At 39.3% G+C, this 13,884-nt stretch overlaps 1 protein-coding gene across 1 annotated transcript in view; it reads right to left on the reverse strand.

Moving 5' to 3' along the window:
- Nucleotides 1–1,103: 1,103 nt before the first annotated feature.
- The window catches only part of SLC49A4 (solute carrier family 49 member 4), a 90,742-nt gene continuing 77,961 nt past the window's right edge, over nt 1,104–13,884 (reverse strand). The window contains exons 8-9 of the mRNA XM_060150477.1: nt 9,410–9,592; nt 1,104–2,156 (exon numbers count right to left, since the gene is read on the reverse strand). Of these exons, the coding sequence (XP_060006460.1) occupies nt 2,041–2,156; nt 9,410–9,592 (299 nt within the window). The 3' untranslated portion in view covers nt 1,104–2,040. The remainder of the gene's footprint in view (nt 2,157–9,409; nt 9,593–13,884) is intronic.

Consider the following 13,884-nt stretch of genomic DNA (forward strand, 5'->3'; position numbering starts at 1 on the left):
TTTAATGTTATTTTCACTATGTGTTAAAAGTAGAATTAACCATAATTAAAATGCTCTGTATGAGAAGTCTTATAGCAAAATTTTATATAGGAGTGTCCTCAAACACAACAGTTCTGACTAAAACCAAATGCATCATAATTCTTCCCTCACCTTTCTAGACTCATTCTAAACAGGAAGGGGTGGTGGTTATTTTAGCACCTGGGTCATGGACTATTGATACCTGGACTGGCTGGCTTTCAATTATCCTTAAGAATTCTGCTTTGCTTTCCTTTTATTTTTATTTGAGAAGAACGACAGAGTTAACAGGAACTAAGCCTAGCTTTCACAGGTTTTCTTCTTCTCTTTAGCAAGTTCCTCAGTTCTTTCAGTTCTGGCTGCTAAGTTATTAGCAGGGTGGTTCTAAAGGGGGATGGTCTAAAGGTGACTGAAGACAGATGTTAAATTTGAGGGTTTTCTTACTTCCCAGGTTGCACAATTTCGGATCTTAGAAGGCCTGACGGTAATAGCATCCTCCTCTAGGACCAAGGTTAGTAAAAGCATAGCCTTCAACTTACCAAGGGGGAAAGGATGGGTATCTGGGACTGTGTGATGGTGTGTGCGAATGTGGTGGAGATGAGTCAATTAAGTGCTGACCAGGTCCCCTTAACCATACTTCACCACCTTGGCTAATAGAAGGAGCTGCCTTACACTCTGCTGTCCAGAAGAAGACAAATAAAATATATATTTGGCTGACAATGAAGATACAATTTCAAGTGAGTAAAAAAGGAGAGAGGGGGTTGGAGGAAGCTGAGAACAATGAAGATAAAACATCATTCTTCACTTTTTGAGAAAGTGTTTGATTTTCCAGCATGAGGGGAATTATGTAAATCTGAATAGTGGTACTATCATAACCCCACCAGAGCATATTTTATGTCATAGTGAAATACACGTCTGAGAGCTGTCCAGTGGGTATTATTTTTGAAAAAGCTGTCATCCACAGAAGGAAGGCAGGTATCGGCAAAATACTGCCCTCTCAAATATACACTCTATATAGAACTGAATATTTTATAACCTGAATTGAGATACAAGAAAGTAATTCAGAAATCACTCAACAGATCTGAAAGTTTCAATGCTATAAATTGTTATTTTCAAACAAGGGTCATTTAATAAAATGCAACCTTGGTAAGCAACAGCTGGTGCTGGATTTTCCATCCCATGCCACCACATATATACCTGCCCGAAGACACAGGATGTTCTATGGGATCTGTCATTTCACTTTTAACAAAGTGCTAAATCGGAACAAAATTACATTTTTCATACAGCATTTAATGCGACTGTATTAAACATTTAGTCACATTTAATATAATCATTTAAGAGCCTAGCAGATGAAATTGTATTTCACAGAAACAAGGATAAGTTAAGATCGAGACACAAAGTATGTGCTCTGCGGTCACTGGAAAGCACTTGATCACCATAATTAAGGTGGCCAAAGGTTTCCGATCTAATTGGAAATAAGGAGTCATATAAGAAATGGCTTTATTAGGAAAAAATGTAGTGTACAGGTGGCTAATATCTATCATTGATACACCTCTTGGCTATTTTATAATTAAAATCTGATATAGGGTTTAAACTTCTTTAGAAGTTAGTGGCATTTCTTCCTTTTCTGATATGTGGCTTAGGGAAGGCGTTATCTTCATGTAATAGACACCCTTTAATTCTTTTCATAGTTACAATTAATCAGTAGTTTAGCACTGGCACAAAACATAGAGGGAATTACCTAGGTAGTGCTTTCTGTGTAAGACATCACACTTCTAACCCCAGACTCAGGCACACGTATGCCATTGATACAGTTTTTAAATACACTATTATCACTCAAGTTCCACATTATTATTACCTAGCAGTAATTAAATTAATGTGATCATCTGTAACCTAACAAAACCTCTGAATGAAGTTTCTCTCTTCTCCTTTTTTTTTCCTGTTAGATGTGCAATTCCAAGCAAATGTGCAGTATGCAGTATTGATTTCCAGTCTCTTTTTAAACACCCCTTCAAGTCTGTGCTATTAAACTGAGACAACCACATCAAGATAGAGTCTGTCATAGGATTCCCTGAAGCACAGAATAAGGAGGAGACTGAGCAAACACGACCCGGGAAGGCACCAGTTGAACCAAGACAACTCTGTAAGACAAAAACATGCAGTTGTAAGCATTCATGTGTCACCAGCAGAACACCACCTGTATGCTGGGAGCAACCTGCTTTGCATTCAAAAGCACTTATAATAAATGTGCCCTGGGAGGCCTGAAAACCGGCTTTCAATAAACAGTGACAAATGTGGAGTCTAAGTGATGCATGTAACATGTTACAGGGCTTTCCTGTGGAATATTTTTAATCAGTATTGTTAATGACTTTTCATCAATTTAACCCAACTTGACTGTGGTGGCCAAAAAAAAAATCTATTACTTCAAAAAAAGAAAAATCAATCACCTTTAAATGTTAGTTTGTTTTTAAAGTGCCCCCATCACCATCACTCTTGTCCTTGTTTAGAAATATCTGATGGATTAGAAAGACAAACAACAAAATCACCTGAATTTTGAGATAACACTTTTAAATTTTTTTGGAAAGAAATATCTAATTCTCAGCAAAAAATCAAGTAGTAATCACTGTAAAACAGAGTAGAAAATACATATATATATATATATATATATAAAATAAGTAAAATGTAAAAAATGAATCCTAAATTCTACTCTCAGAGAAACTACTGTGAATACTTTGGTTTCTTTCTAGTCTTTTTTTCCTACTAACATAACGGTTATATATGACGCCAATTACCAGAAGATTTACAGGAATCATCTAAACAGGCAATTCAAATAATGTTGTTTTTTAATTTAATGGAACTGAGAACGTGCTTCTTCAAAAATGCTCATTCACGAATTCAGGACTCTCCAACAGGCCAATCCTGGGCCTCTTGCTACCCAAACACACATGCTTGCCCTGCCGACTGTGCTGTCTCTAGCTGCTTCCTCTGGCTCCGGGGGCCTTGGAGCCAGGCGTCTGTTCAGCTTCCTTCTATCCCAACCCCCTCTGTCAGACTTGAGGCTTCCATGCAGAAGTAAGCAGCTTCTTGGCATAAAGGGGCTGGCGGGGAGGGGTGGGGTGGCGGATAACGTCTCTAGTTTAATATCCATTTAGCAATTTCAATGAAAAAATAAAAACACACAAAAAAATGAAGGAAACAGGTTCCCTGGTACATTTTTACCTCTGGGCACTGCTATAAGTTTATCTTTTCCCTCTGTGCTTCTACAGAATGCTAATACTGCCTTAATCTTCAAAAATCATCCTAAAGATTTCTATGCTGCTGCTTTAGATTAATCCATAATTCATATGGCTAAAAGAGCAATTTATGCTCAGGAACGGAAATCAGAAAACCAACCAGTAAGAAAAGGCGCTGAAGTACCTTTTTTTCCTATAATATGTTCGCAAAAGCAGCCTCCCTAACCTCTCAATTTCTACATTTTCAAAGTCAGACATGCTATTCTATAGCACAGAACAAAGAGGTATATTTCAATGGTATTTTCATGCAAAGCTGTTTTCTGTCCTTTACTTGGACTGACTAGAATCTAAACACTCAGAAACGCTGTGATCTCTGGGATCTTGTCTTTATTCTAATATTCCCTGAAATGACGCACCAAGCATTTTCTGCTTTTATATTAACCATAAAGCCTCTGGATTTCTGATGATAATTTTAACAAGCAAAAAGAAGCAGTGAAAAAATACGAAAAGAAAAAGTAGTAAAATAGAGATAACAGCGTACTGTTTATACTAAAACTGAGCGTCTTTTACTGTAAGGTCGCATTTTAAGCAATATAAGAAAGTATGGCACTTGAAGTCTACAACAAAGGTGTTTCCTAAACTTTAGAGACTATTTCACAGGGAGCTAGAGCAACACACATGCAGCAACAATCAACTTGTCCTAGCTCTCCTTAAACCTAGAAATTAGTCAAATATTGCCAAAGCAGACCTTTATTTCATCAGAATTGTAAAACGATTCCTTCTACCTGGGTTCAGATGAAATCTCTAAAAATAACTCAAAATTGCTCTTTAGTGTCATGGTTTGTTGGTTGGTTGTTTTTCACTATTGTGCCTCTCTCTGAGAAGTCAAATCCACCCTTCACTAAGTTCACCTGGCTTAACCAGCTACCAGTGTTCTTTGAAATTTTTGCCTTTTTAGAGGGAAAAAGGTCAGGGATGGAAATCTCTGCATGTCCCCACTGAAAACCATTCACATAAACCACACCTAAGGGGCTCTAATGTGCAGGAAATGGCTTGCTTAAAAGTTCAGTCTGGGGGCTTCCCTGGTGGCGCAGTGGTTGAGAGTCCGCCTGCCGATGAAGGGGACACGGGTTCGTGCCCCGGTCCAGGAAGATCCCACATGCCGCGGAGCGGCTGGACCCGTGAGCCATGGCCGCTGAGCCTGCGCGTCCGGAGCCTGTGCTCCGCAACGGGAGAAGCCACAACAGTGAGAGGCCCGTGTACCGCACAAAAAAAAAAAAAAAAAAAAAAGTTCAGTCTGACTTGGCAGAGCAAAGTTGGCTGTGGTCCTTTGGAGCCCAGTGCCATGACGTAATTAAACCAACAGAGTCCTTACCCATCGAAATTTTCTTTTGTATCTTTTAAAGTGAGCACAGCTTTCCAACATTCGTTCCCTTTGCCTTTCACTAGAGGAACTATAAATCCATACCGCAAGCCCCCGTGACTTCCCTCTACATTTCTGCTGGCTCTCTGTCATCTCCTGTGCTGCAGCCTGAGGACTCTGCCAATTTCCAGTGAGGTGGGTGCCATAGTTTACTCAGAGCTCTGCACCAAATGGTGAGGCTCTGCTGGGGCTGAACTAATTAGGATGAAGTACCATTCTACTTTTCACCTCATCTTTCCCTGCAGTGATGTCACACTTTTGGCTTCAAGTACTTGTCTGGTTCCAGACACTATCTTCCAGAACCAACCTTCTAGTTTCTTTGGTGATTCAACCAAAATTATGGTAATTTAACAAAATTGTCTCCATTCTCTCTCAAGAGAAGCCAGCTGACACCACAATTTCACAGTGTGATGCCCTGCTCCCTTCCCTCCAGGTTAATTATCCGATAGCTTTGACCAGCACATTGCATTACTTTACTTCTTAGATAGAAAATTACTTCTCACTAGTCCACATCTGTTGAACCTGTTCTCCTGGTAACCACTAGACAATACCTCCCTCCTCAGCACACAATGCAGCCTCAAATTCCTGGTTGGCTACTTCAAAATGAAAGGACTGAGGTAAAACCTTTAATGTTTTTAGCCAAAGCCTGCTGCAAACCTTCTAGAAAAACAAGAACAACAAAAAATAACAGCCAATACAAACTACAAAACAAGCTACAAACTGTAAAACAGAACATTAGAATACATTTCAGAGCATATAAAGCATACAACGGCATTTCCAAATTGATTTTGTATGTGAAGTTATTAGAATAAAACATCACTGTGCTGTCTGAAATACTCGCTGAGATTCACAAAGCAAACATTATAGGAAGCAACTCCGTTTTGCAAATATGCTTGTATTAAGGAGCAAGTAACTTTTTTTCAAAGTGCCCTTAAAAAACCCAAGTCAGAAAAACTCCAAGAAATCTTTGACATGGTCCAGGTTCCCAAAGCAGAGTCAACACAGGACATGGGAAACTCTGTGACCCAGGGCTCTAAATAGGCCAGTGGCGTTGGTATAGAAGCCTGTATGACATTCGCCATCAATGATGGCAATGGCCATAATCAACAAGCAAATCACCAGTGGAGCCTATCTTGCCAGGCAAGGCGCTCTAATGTGGTCATTTTGGGGTTAGTCTGTACAGCCCTGAAAAGCCATATCTGATGTAGTCATCTACCAGATAGCACATGGTGGGAAACCAAAATCTCTGGTCAGGAAGTTTAGTACTTCCTTGAGAAGTGACCTAAAAAACTGCTATCTGGGGCTTCCCTGGTGGCGCAGTGCACCTGCCAATGCAGAGGACATGGGTTCGTGCCCCGGTCCGGGAGGATCCCACAGGCTGCGGAGTGGCTAGGCCCGTGAGCCACGGCCACTGAGCCTGTGCATCCGGAGCCTGTGCTCCGGCAATGGGAGAGGGCACAACAGTGAGAGGCCCGCGTACAGAGCACAAAAAAAAAAAAAAAAAAAAAAAAATCCTATCTTTATGATGATTAAAAATCAAGCCCTCCAATCATGTCACTAATAGTTGAATTCTGACACATAACTAACTTCTGGGTGAGTTTTTCAAGTTTAAAATGACTGAATTATGACATTCAAACACGGGCTCTAATGGAAGGGAATTCATCATATAAAATGTTTAGCAGACCGGGCTGCGGAACTAAAAATTTAGGAAATAATTTTATACAGTTTTCAGATTTGTAATTTAGGTATCATCATACCTCAGCTATAAGGCATGTGGATTTTGCTGTGGGACTTTTGGGGCGAGATCAACTAATTATAAGTGAAAGAATCTCAACAGAGTTTCCATAGTTCTAGGAACTTTTTAGCCTTAGAGAGTTGTGGGGTATGTTTGTGTGTATTCATTATACACACTGACAAATAAGCACATAAAAGCATCTCTTTAAAATAGAAGCCTAGATGTTTAAATTCCTATCATCCCCAGCTAATTATCCAGAAGGAAACAAAACATTTGGTGAGTGCCAGCTGTGCCCTCGTCCAAGCTCTTTTACATTCATCTTCTCATTAACTCTAAAATGTCAAAACACACTGAGGTTCTTTTTGTCCTGAAAACCATCCTGTTCGATTAAGATTAATTTTTATTTAAAGTTTTATTTTTCACCATACTCACGGAGTTTAGTCAGAAACCTTTAACATCTACATAGATATGTATAAGAACATATGATCAGAAACCAAGAAGAGGGAAGCTTTCTCCCCCCAGCTAGATAAATCCTTGATTGTATCAGTGAGATAGAAATTAGCAGAAATGGTGCTGTTTCTTCCACTGCCTGTGCCAAAGAACCAAAAATGTCTGCTTGTATCTGGTCACTATAAATCTGCAAAATGAGGAGTGAGCACTGGCTGATGTACAGACACCAGTCTCTGTTGAGCAAACTGGAAGCTGCACACTCAAGACCCAGGAGAGTGATAGAGACACTGCTTGCTGGGCACAATGGTAGGAGTGCACTGGGCTCCTCCACAGTCAGACAGCACAGGGGCAGTTCCTGCTTTAAACTGACCAATAAATACATGTTTGTTATATTCTATAGACCACGTGCAAGAGGTCTATTAGGGGATAACATGATCTGGCATCTACTGTTGTTGTTTTTAAATGCTGGGAAGACAAAACAATTTCCATCCAACAGGAGAAACCATGCTCAGACGGGCTGCAAGGACCATTCAGCCCACCTGTGTCCATGAGGTGGAAAACCGTTTCTACAACTCTAAGGGCAACAGCCATCTCTGATACTTTACCAGGCAAAAAAAGAGAGGCACTGAGCCGCCTAGTTTCAACTATGACACAGCTGAAGTGGGTTAAAGCTGATAATGTAATAACGGTTAGGTGATTCTGTTTAGAAAACTAATGGAAGGCCAAGACCCTATACCTGGTGATGGCATTTTCCCTGATGGAAACACGTTTCCAGGAGGACAGTGAAGAGTGGTCTGACTTTATTAATATCACTTGCCTTCGAAAATGTCACTCTCTTTCATAGGATAAACCAAACGTATATCAGGTTTAGCAAAGCTGAGACCTTCTTTACCTGTATTACTGATGGACAGAAATGATCTAGTTTGTTGTTAATTATATTACGAAATTAATATGTCATTTGGACGCTCTTTGCTGTTAGGTGAAAGTGCTATGTCAAAAGCTGTCCAAAACCCAGGGAGATTCTGTTTCATCAGCTTTGAACATTTCAAAATTTTTTTTTCCAGTCAAGGAGGTTATCATGGCTACTATTGCAATTATAAGCCTGTCAGAATTCCTAGAAACAATTAGGTCTCTTGGAGTGTCACATTTTAGAGCATTTCTTATATTTAAGTCTTATAAATTAGATTCTTCCACGTACAAATTATCCAAATTTACTGTATCTGATGAGTAGTTAAGAAAACATCAACCAGAAAAAAAAAGTAGTAATATTCAATTATTTAAGACAAGGAAATAAAATGGGATATAAACATAGTAGAAATTAATTAAAGATTTATATTTAAGACTCACAAGTATAAAATTTAAAAAGTCTAGATGTATAAAATAAGTATAAATCCTTATTTAAACATGCAAAAAAGAAGTCTAGATAATTGTGCTCCAATTTTCTAAAATAGTGAGACAGAATTTGGACCGCGGAAAAGAGAATATCAGAGAAAACCAAACAACTGCAAAACAGAGCCACTACAAACCCACAGACCTCAACACCAGTGGGGCCTGCCTTCAATATGCCCAGCGAGCTTGCCAGCTGTCCCTGCAGCGTCTCCGCCCACCCCCTCAAAAGCTATTTTAAAGTTTCATTCTCTCCTTAAGCCCCTTCTCCACTACCTTTCCACCAACTCTTCAGAGATGAACTGGCTTCTAAGCCGAAAGTTGGTGCCATCAAGAAGGAGCTCCGTCAACAATGTGCTCAGCACAAGCCTCTGCTTCTATGCCACACACACTGCCTTATCTCCACCTCCTTTCGTCCAAGGCTAACTCCTCTACTTGGGTTCAGGAACCCAACCCTTCTTCCTTTGTAAGGACGACCCCCTTCTTTAAAGGTGTACCCCTGGGTTCTAACTGCAACCTTCTGTTCACTCTATACCTGCACTGACCAATTTGGTAGCCACATGTAGCAATTTAAATGTAAACAAATGAATCAAAATGAAATAAAATGAAAAATCCAGTTCCCTAGCTGCATTAGCTTCATGGGCTAGTGGCTACTGTGCTGGACAGCATAGATAAAGAGCACCTCTGTTATCATAAAATGTTCCATTGGACAGAGCTGTCCTATACAGGCGATCCACTCTTTGGGTGATCTCTCATTCATCTGCAAAGCTTTAAACTACATATATACACCTGACCTTAATTTCTACCTAACGTTAAGACAATAGAGTTGAAGTATTTCTTTTAAAAGCAAGACATCAGTGGTTCTCAATGAGAACCAGCATATTAGAATCAGCTGGTTGGCTTTTAAAAGTAGAAATGCTGCCACCCCCCCACCCCAAGTTAATTAAATCAGAAACTTTGCGGGGGGCGGGCAGTGAGGATGCATTCCATCAGGCTGGATGCCTTTCAAGAAAAGCAACAGAAGATATTTTCTTTTCTTCGCATGTGAAAGCTCAAATAAAGTAATTTGCCTTAGTGGGAATTCTCCATATAAATTCCCTATACATCAGTGCCACAAACCTCTCTCCTAACACATTTAGATAGTAAATAAAAAGTCAAATTTCTTACCTGTGTGATAAAATGTGAGAAAAAACAAAAGTACTCCCATGAACATATTACTTAAAAAAGTGACAACTCCACAAGTAATTCCTTCTGGAACTGGGTAGACAGTTTCCACAAAAAGCTCAAAAAATATAGGTATACTGCTATTCAGGAACACTCCCAGGAGAATACAGGAGGCATACAATGTCACTAGAATAAAAACACAAACATTTTAGTTTCATAAGAGCAGCAGTGAGTCACATCAGATGGATATTCTGGGTGTTGTCTTTCATGAGTATCAACTCTGGAATTGCATCTCTTCTCAGTGGTAGTTGATGAACTTCGGCAAAGCGTCACACATCTGTCAGCTCCTCACACAGGTTTTGTGGAGTAGATAGGAAAAGGTTCTCTTGCTGGATGAGTACCAGTTTATTTGCTTTATCTTTCTGGTGGATTACTCCAAACCACAGCAACAATTTTTACCACTATAATTTAAAGGTTTCTTTCCCCTGAGTCACCCTCCTGGCATACTGAGGGATAGGTAAAATGTAGCAAATTAACACAAAATCTAGACTCATTCTTTAATTTTAAAGAGAAGTTAAAATCTAAGAAAAAAATGTAAGCAACATTAAGTGTAACTAAAAATTACATATCTTAAGACTGGTTAATAACAGCCCTCAAGCATAAAATAAAAATTATCTGCTATGTAATTCCTGGAGAAACACTTAAAATAGAAATAGTCCTCAATTTTAGAATGAGTTTCATGTCAAGAGTTTTTTTAAAAAAATACATGACTTTTTTGGAACAGAGAAAAAAATTTCACCTAGAAGTGTATCATTAATACTGGCTAGGATCCCAGATTAGCCAATAAATAGCCTATTAACCCAATCTATAGTGAAATCTTTGAATAAGCACACTATTCTTATCCTTAGAAGAATGTTTAGAGAAATGCACCCCACTCCAAATAATTTTATTAATGCTGTTTGTATACAAACCTTCAATAATTTTAATGTGAAGGTGAAAACAGAATCAATGAGGAAAAAATGATATCCTATTTAGAAACCTAAAATATCTCCCCTTAGACTAGTAAGTATATCATGCCCACTGATGATAATGTGTAGCAACTATTCTAACCTTAAAGTTACCAGGAAAATATTTTTAATAAAAATATTTGTTAAGTAAAAAAATTTCTGTGCAGGAACTGCAGAAAGTGAGGGAATTACCCTAAATCTGTTATGTATTATTCATAGAACATATCAAATTACCAGAATTTACCACACCCGATTGCAATCATTAACAATCCCTAACATTGTTGAAGAGGTAAAAACAAAAACTGTATCTACTGTTTTCTAACAGCATTTCTCTAATTAATCTCAACTCACACTTCCCCCTCCAATTACACTAGCCTTTCAGGATTACAAAATATTTAACACATCCTAGTACCACAAATAGCTGGTGATTACTTTGAGTTTCTTTGATTAGAAGACACATGGAAATAGAGAACAAAAGGATGATGGTGAATAAAGAACGCATTGCTGGCTAAAGCAGTGACCAGGCTATTCATAGGATTACATGAGAAGCATCTGATGGATATAAACACATGTAAAACATGAAGCACTTTTCAAGAGTTTCTTAAAAACAAAACAAAACCCCACACCTCATGCTCACTGTATATTTGCTGGACATAGATCACGCAAATCAATCAATACTTCTTACACATGACTCATTAGTGGTACATTAGGAAATCTAGGGATGGAATATCACTGGTAGCTTTATAGAGTATTCTATCTACAAAACACTTTATACTAATTTATGGTCAGTCATGGTAACCAGAGCAGAGACCACTACTGACTCCAAAACAGATAAGCCTAGAAGTTTAAGATGAAAAAACACTGAATATAGCACAGATATTCAGTATCCTATGATAAACCATAATGGAAAAGAAGATTAAAAACAAGAATATATATATATATATATATGTAACTGAATCACTTTGCTGTACAGAAATTAACAACGTAAATCAACTATACTCCAATTAAAATTATTATTAATTAATAAAAGTTATTAATTTTAATAAGAACTTATTAGTCATTATACACCCAGCATTTATCCCAAAACACAAAACACACTAGGTTTTTAAAGCTAATAAAATAAAGAGAAACACTTTAAAACAAATGATATATAAGCGAAAAAGGCACAGAAAAGTGTGTTAAGGGATACAAACACACACACACACACGCACATATACACCTGTTTGTAAATGTATAGAGTTCTCTGGGAAAACTCAAGAAACTGACATTCAAGGTTGCCTCTAGAGAGGAAAATTGGGGGCCATGGGATGGTAGACATTTTTCATTGTATACCCTTTTCCTACTTTTTGAATTTAGTTTTTACTATGTGCATATCTTGCCTACTTAGCAAAATAAAAAAAGAGAAATGTCATTGTAAACTAATGAACTGGCAGCTAATCCAACTCTACTTCATGCAGGTTTGTTAGCTCCCTGACTCAGAAATGGTTATCCCTGGGCGAGCTGCCCCACACACCAGATATCTACACCCAGAAGCCATATAACCCAGCCTTGGTCCAGGATCCTCGACAGAAATATTCCCACCTTATTTATTAGAATTCCTATTATATGTAGGATAAGTGGGCTGAGACTGCTGATATAACTTCAGAGGCCAGAAATTAAAAAACCAAGCATTTTCATTCAATTCTCTCATTCTCAGTGTTTGCTTCTTGTATTATTATAAAAATGATGACCACAAGGTTGTTTTACACTGGCTGGATATATATGCTGAAATCACTTTTTACTGTAGAAACTAAAGAATCAAACTAATTTACACATAGGGGACTGGTTCAAGATGGTGGAGTAGAAGGGCGTGCTCTCACTCCCTCTTGGGAGAACACCAGAATCACAACTAACTGCTGAACAGTCATCGACAAGAAGACACTGGAACTCACCAAAAAAGATACCCCACATCCAAAGACAAAGGAGAAGCCACAATGAGACGGTAGGAGGGGCGCAATCACAGTAAAATCAAATCCCATAACTGGTGGGTGGGTGACTCACAGACTGGAGAACACTTATACCACAGAAGTCCATCCACTGGAGTGAAGGTTCTGAGCCCTACGTCAGGCTTCTGAACCTGGGGGTCCAGCAACGGGAGGAGGGATTCCTGGAGAATCAGACTTTGAAGGCTAGCGGGATTTGACTGCAGGACTTCAACAGGACTGGGGAAAACAGAGACTCCATTCCTGGAGGGCACACACAAAGTAGTGTGTGCATGGGGACCCAGGGGAAGGAGCAGTGACCCCAGGGGAGACTGAACCAGACCTACCTGCTAGTGTTGGAGGGTCTCCTGTAGAGGCGGGGGGTGGCTCTGTCTTGCTGTGAGGACAAGGACACTGGCAGCAGAAGTTCTGGGAAGTACTCCTTGGCGTGAGCCCTCCCAGAGTCCTCCATTGGCCCCATCAAAGAGCCCAGGGAGGCTCCAGTGTTGGGTTGCCTCAGGCCAAACAACCAAGAGGGAGGGAACCCAGCCCCACCCATCAGCAGTCAAGTGGATTAAAGTTTTACTGAGCTCTGCCCACCAGAGCAACACCCAGCTCTACCCACCACCGGTCCCTCCCAACAGTAAACTTGCACAAGCCTCTTAGATAGCCTCACCACCAGAAGGCAGACAGCAGAAGCAAGAACTACAATACTGCAGCCTGTAGAACAAAACCCACATTCACAGAAAGACAAGATGAAAAGGCAGAGGGCTATGTACCAGATGAAGGAACAAGAGAAAAACAACTAAATGAAGCGGAGGGAGGAAACCTTCCAGAAAAAGAATTCAGAATAATGATAGTGAAGATGATCCAACGCCTCGGAAAAGGAATGGAGGCAAAGATTGAGAAGATGCAAGAAATGTTTAACAAAGACCTAGAAGAATTAAAGGACAAACAAACAGAGGTGAACAATACAATAACTGAAATGAAAATTACACTAGAAGGATTAAACAGAATAACTGAGACAGAAGAACGGATAAGTGACCTGGAAGACAGCATGGTGGAATTCACTGCTGCAGAACAGAATAAAGAAAAAAGAATGAAAAGAAATGAAGACAGCCTAAGAGACCTCTGGGACAACATTAAATGCAACAACATTTGCATTATAGGGGTCCCAGAAGGAGAAGAGAGAGGGAAAGGACCCGAGAAAATATTTGAAGAGATTATAGTCAAAAACTTCCCTAACATGGGAAAGAAAATAGCCACCTAAGTCCAGGAAGTGCAGAGAGTCCCATACAGGATAAACCCAAGAAGAAACACGCCGAGACACACAGTAATCAAACTGGCAAAAATTAAAGACAAAGAAAAATTATTGAAAGCAGCAAGGGAAAAATGACAAATAACATACAAGGGAACTCCCATAAGGTTAACAGCTGATTTCTCAGCAGAAACTCTACAAGCCAGAAGGGGGTGGCATGATATACTTAAAGTGATGAAAGGGAAGAACCTA

This window comes from Lagenorhynchus albirostris, chromosome 5, assembly GCF_949774975.1.
Source record: "Lagenorhynchus albirostris chromosome 5, mLagAlb1.1, whole genome shotgun sequence".
In the NCBI taxonomy this organism is placed as follows: Eukaryota; Metazoa; Chordata; class Mammalia; order Artiodactyla; family Delphinidae; genus Lagenorhynchus; species Lagenorhynchus albirostris.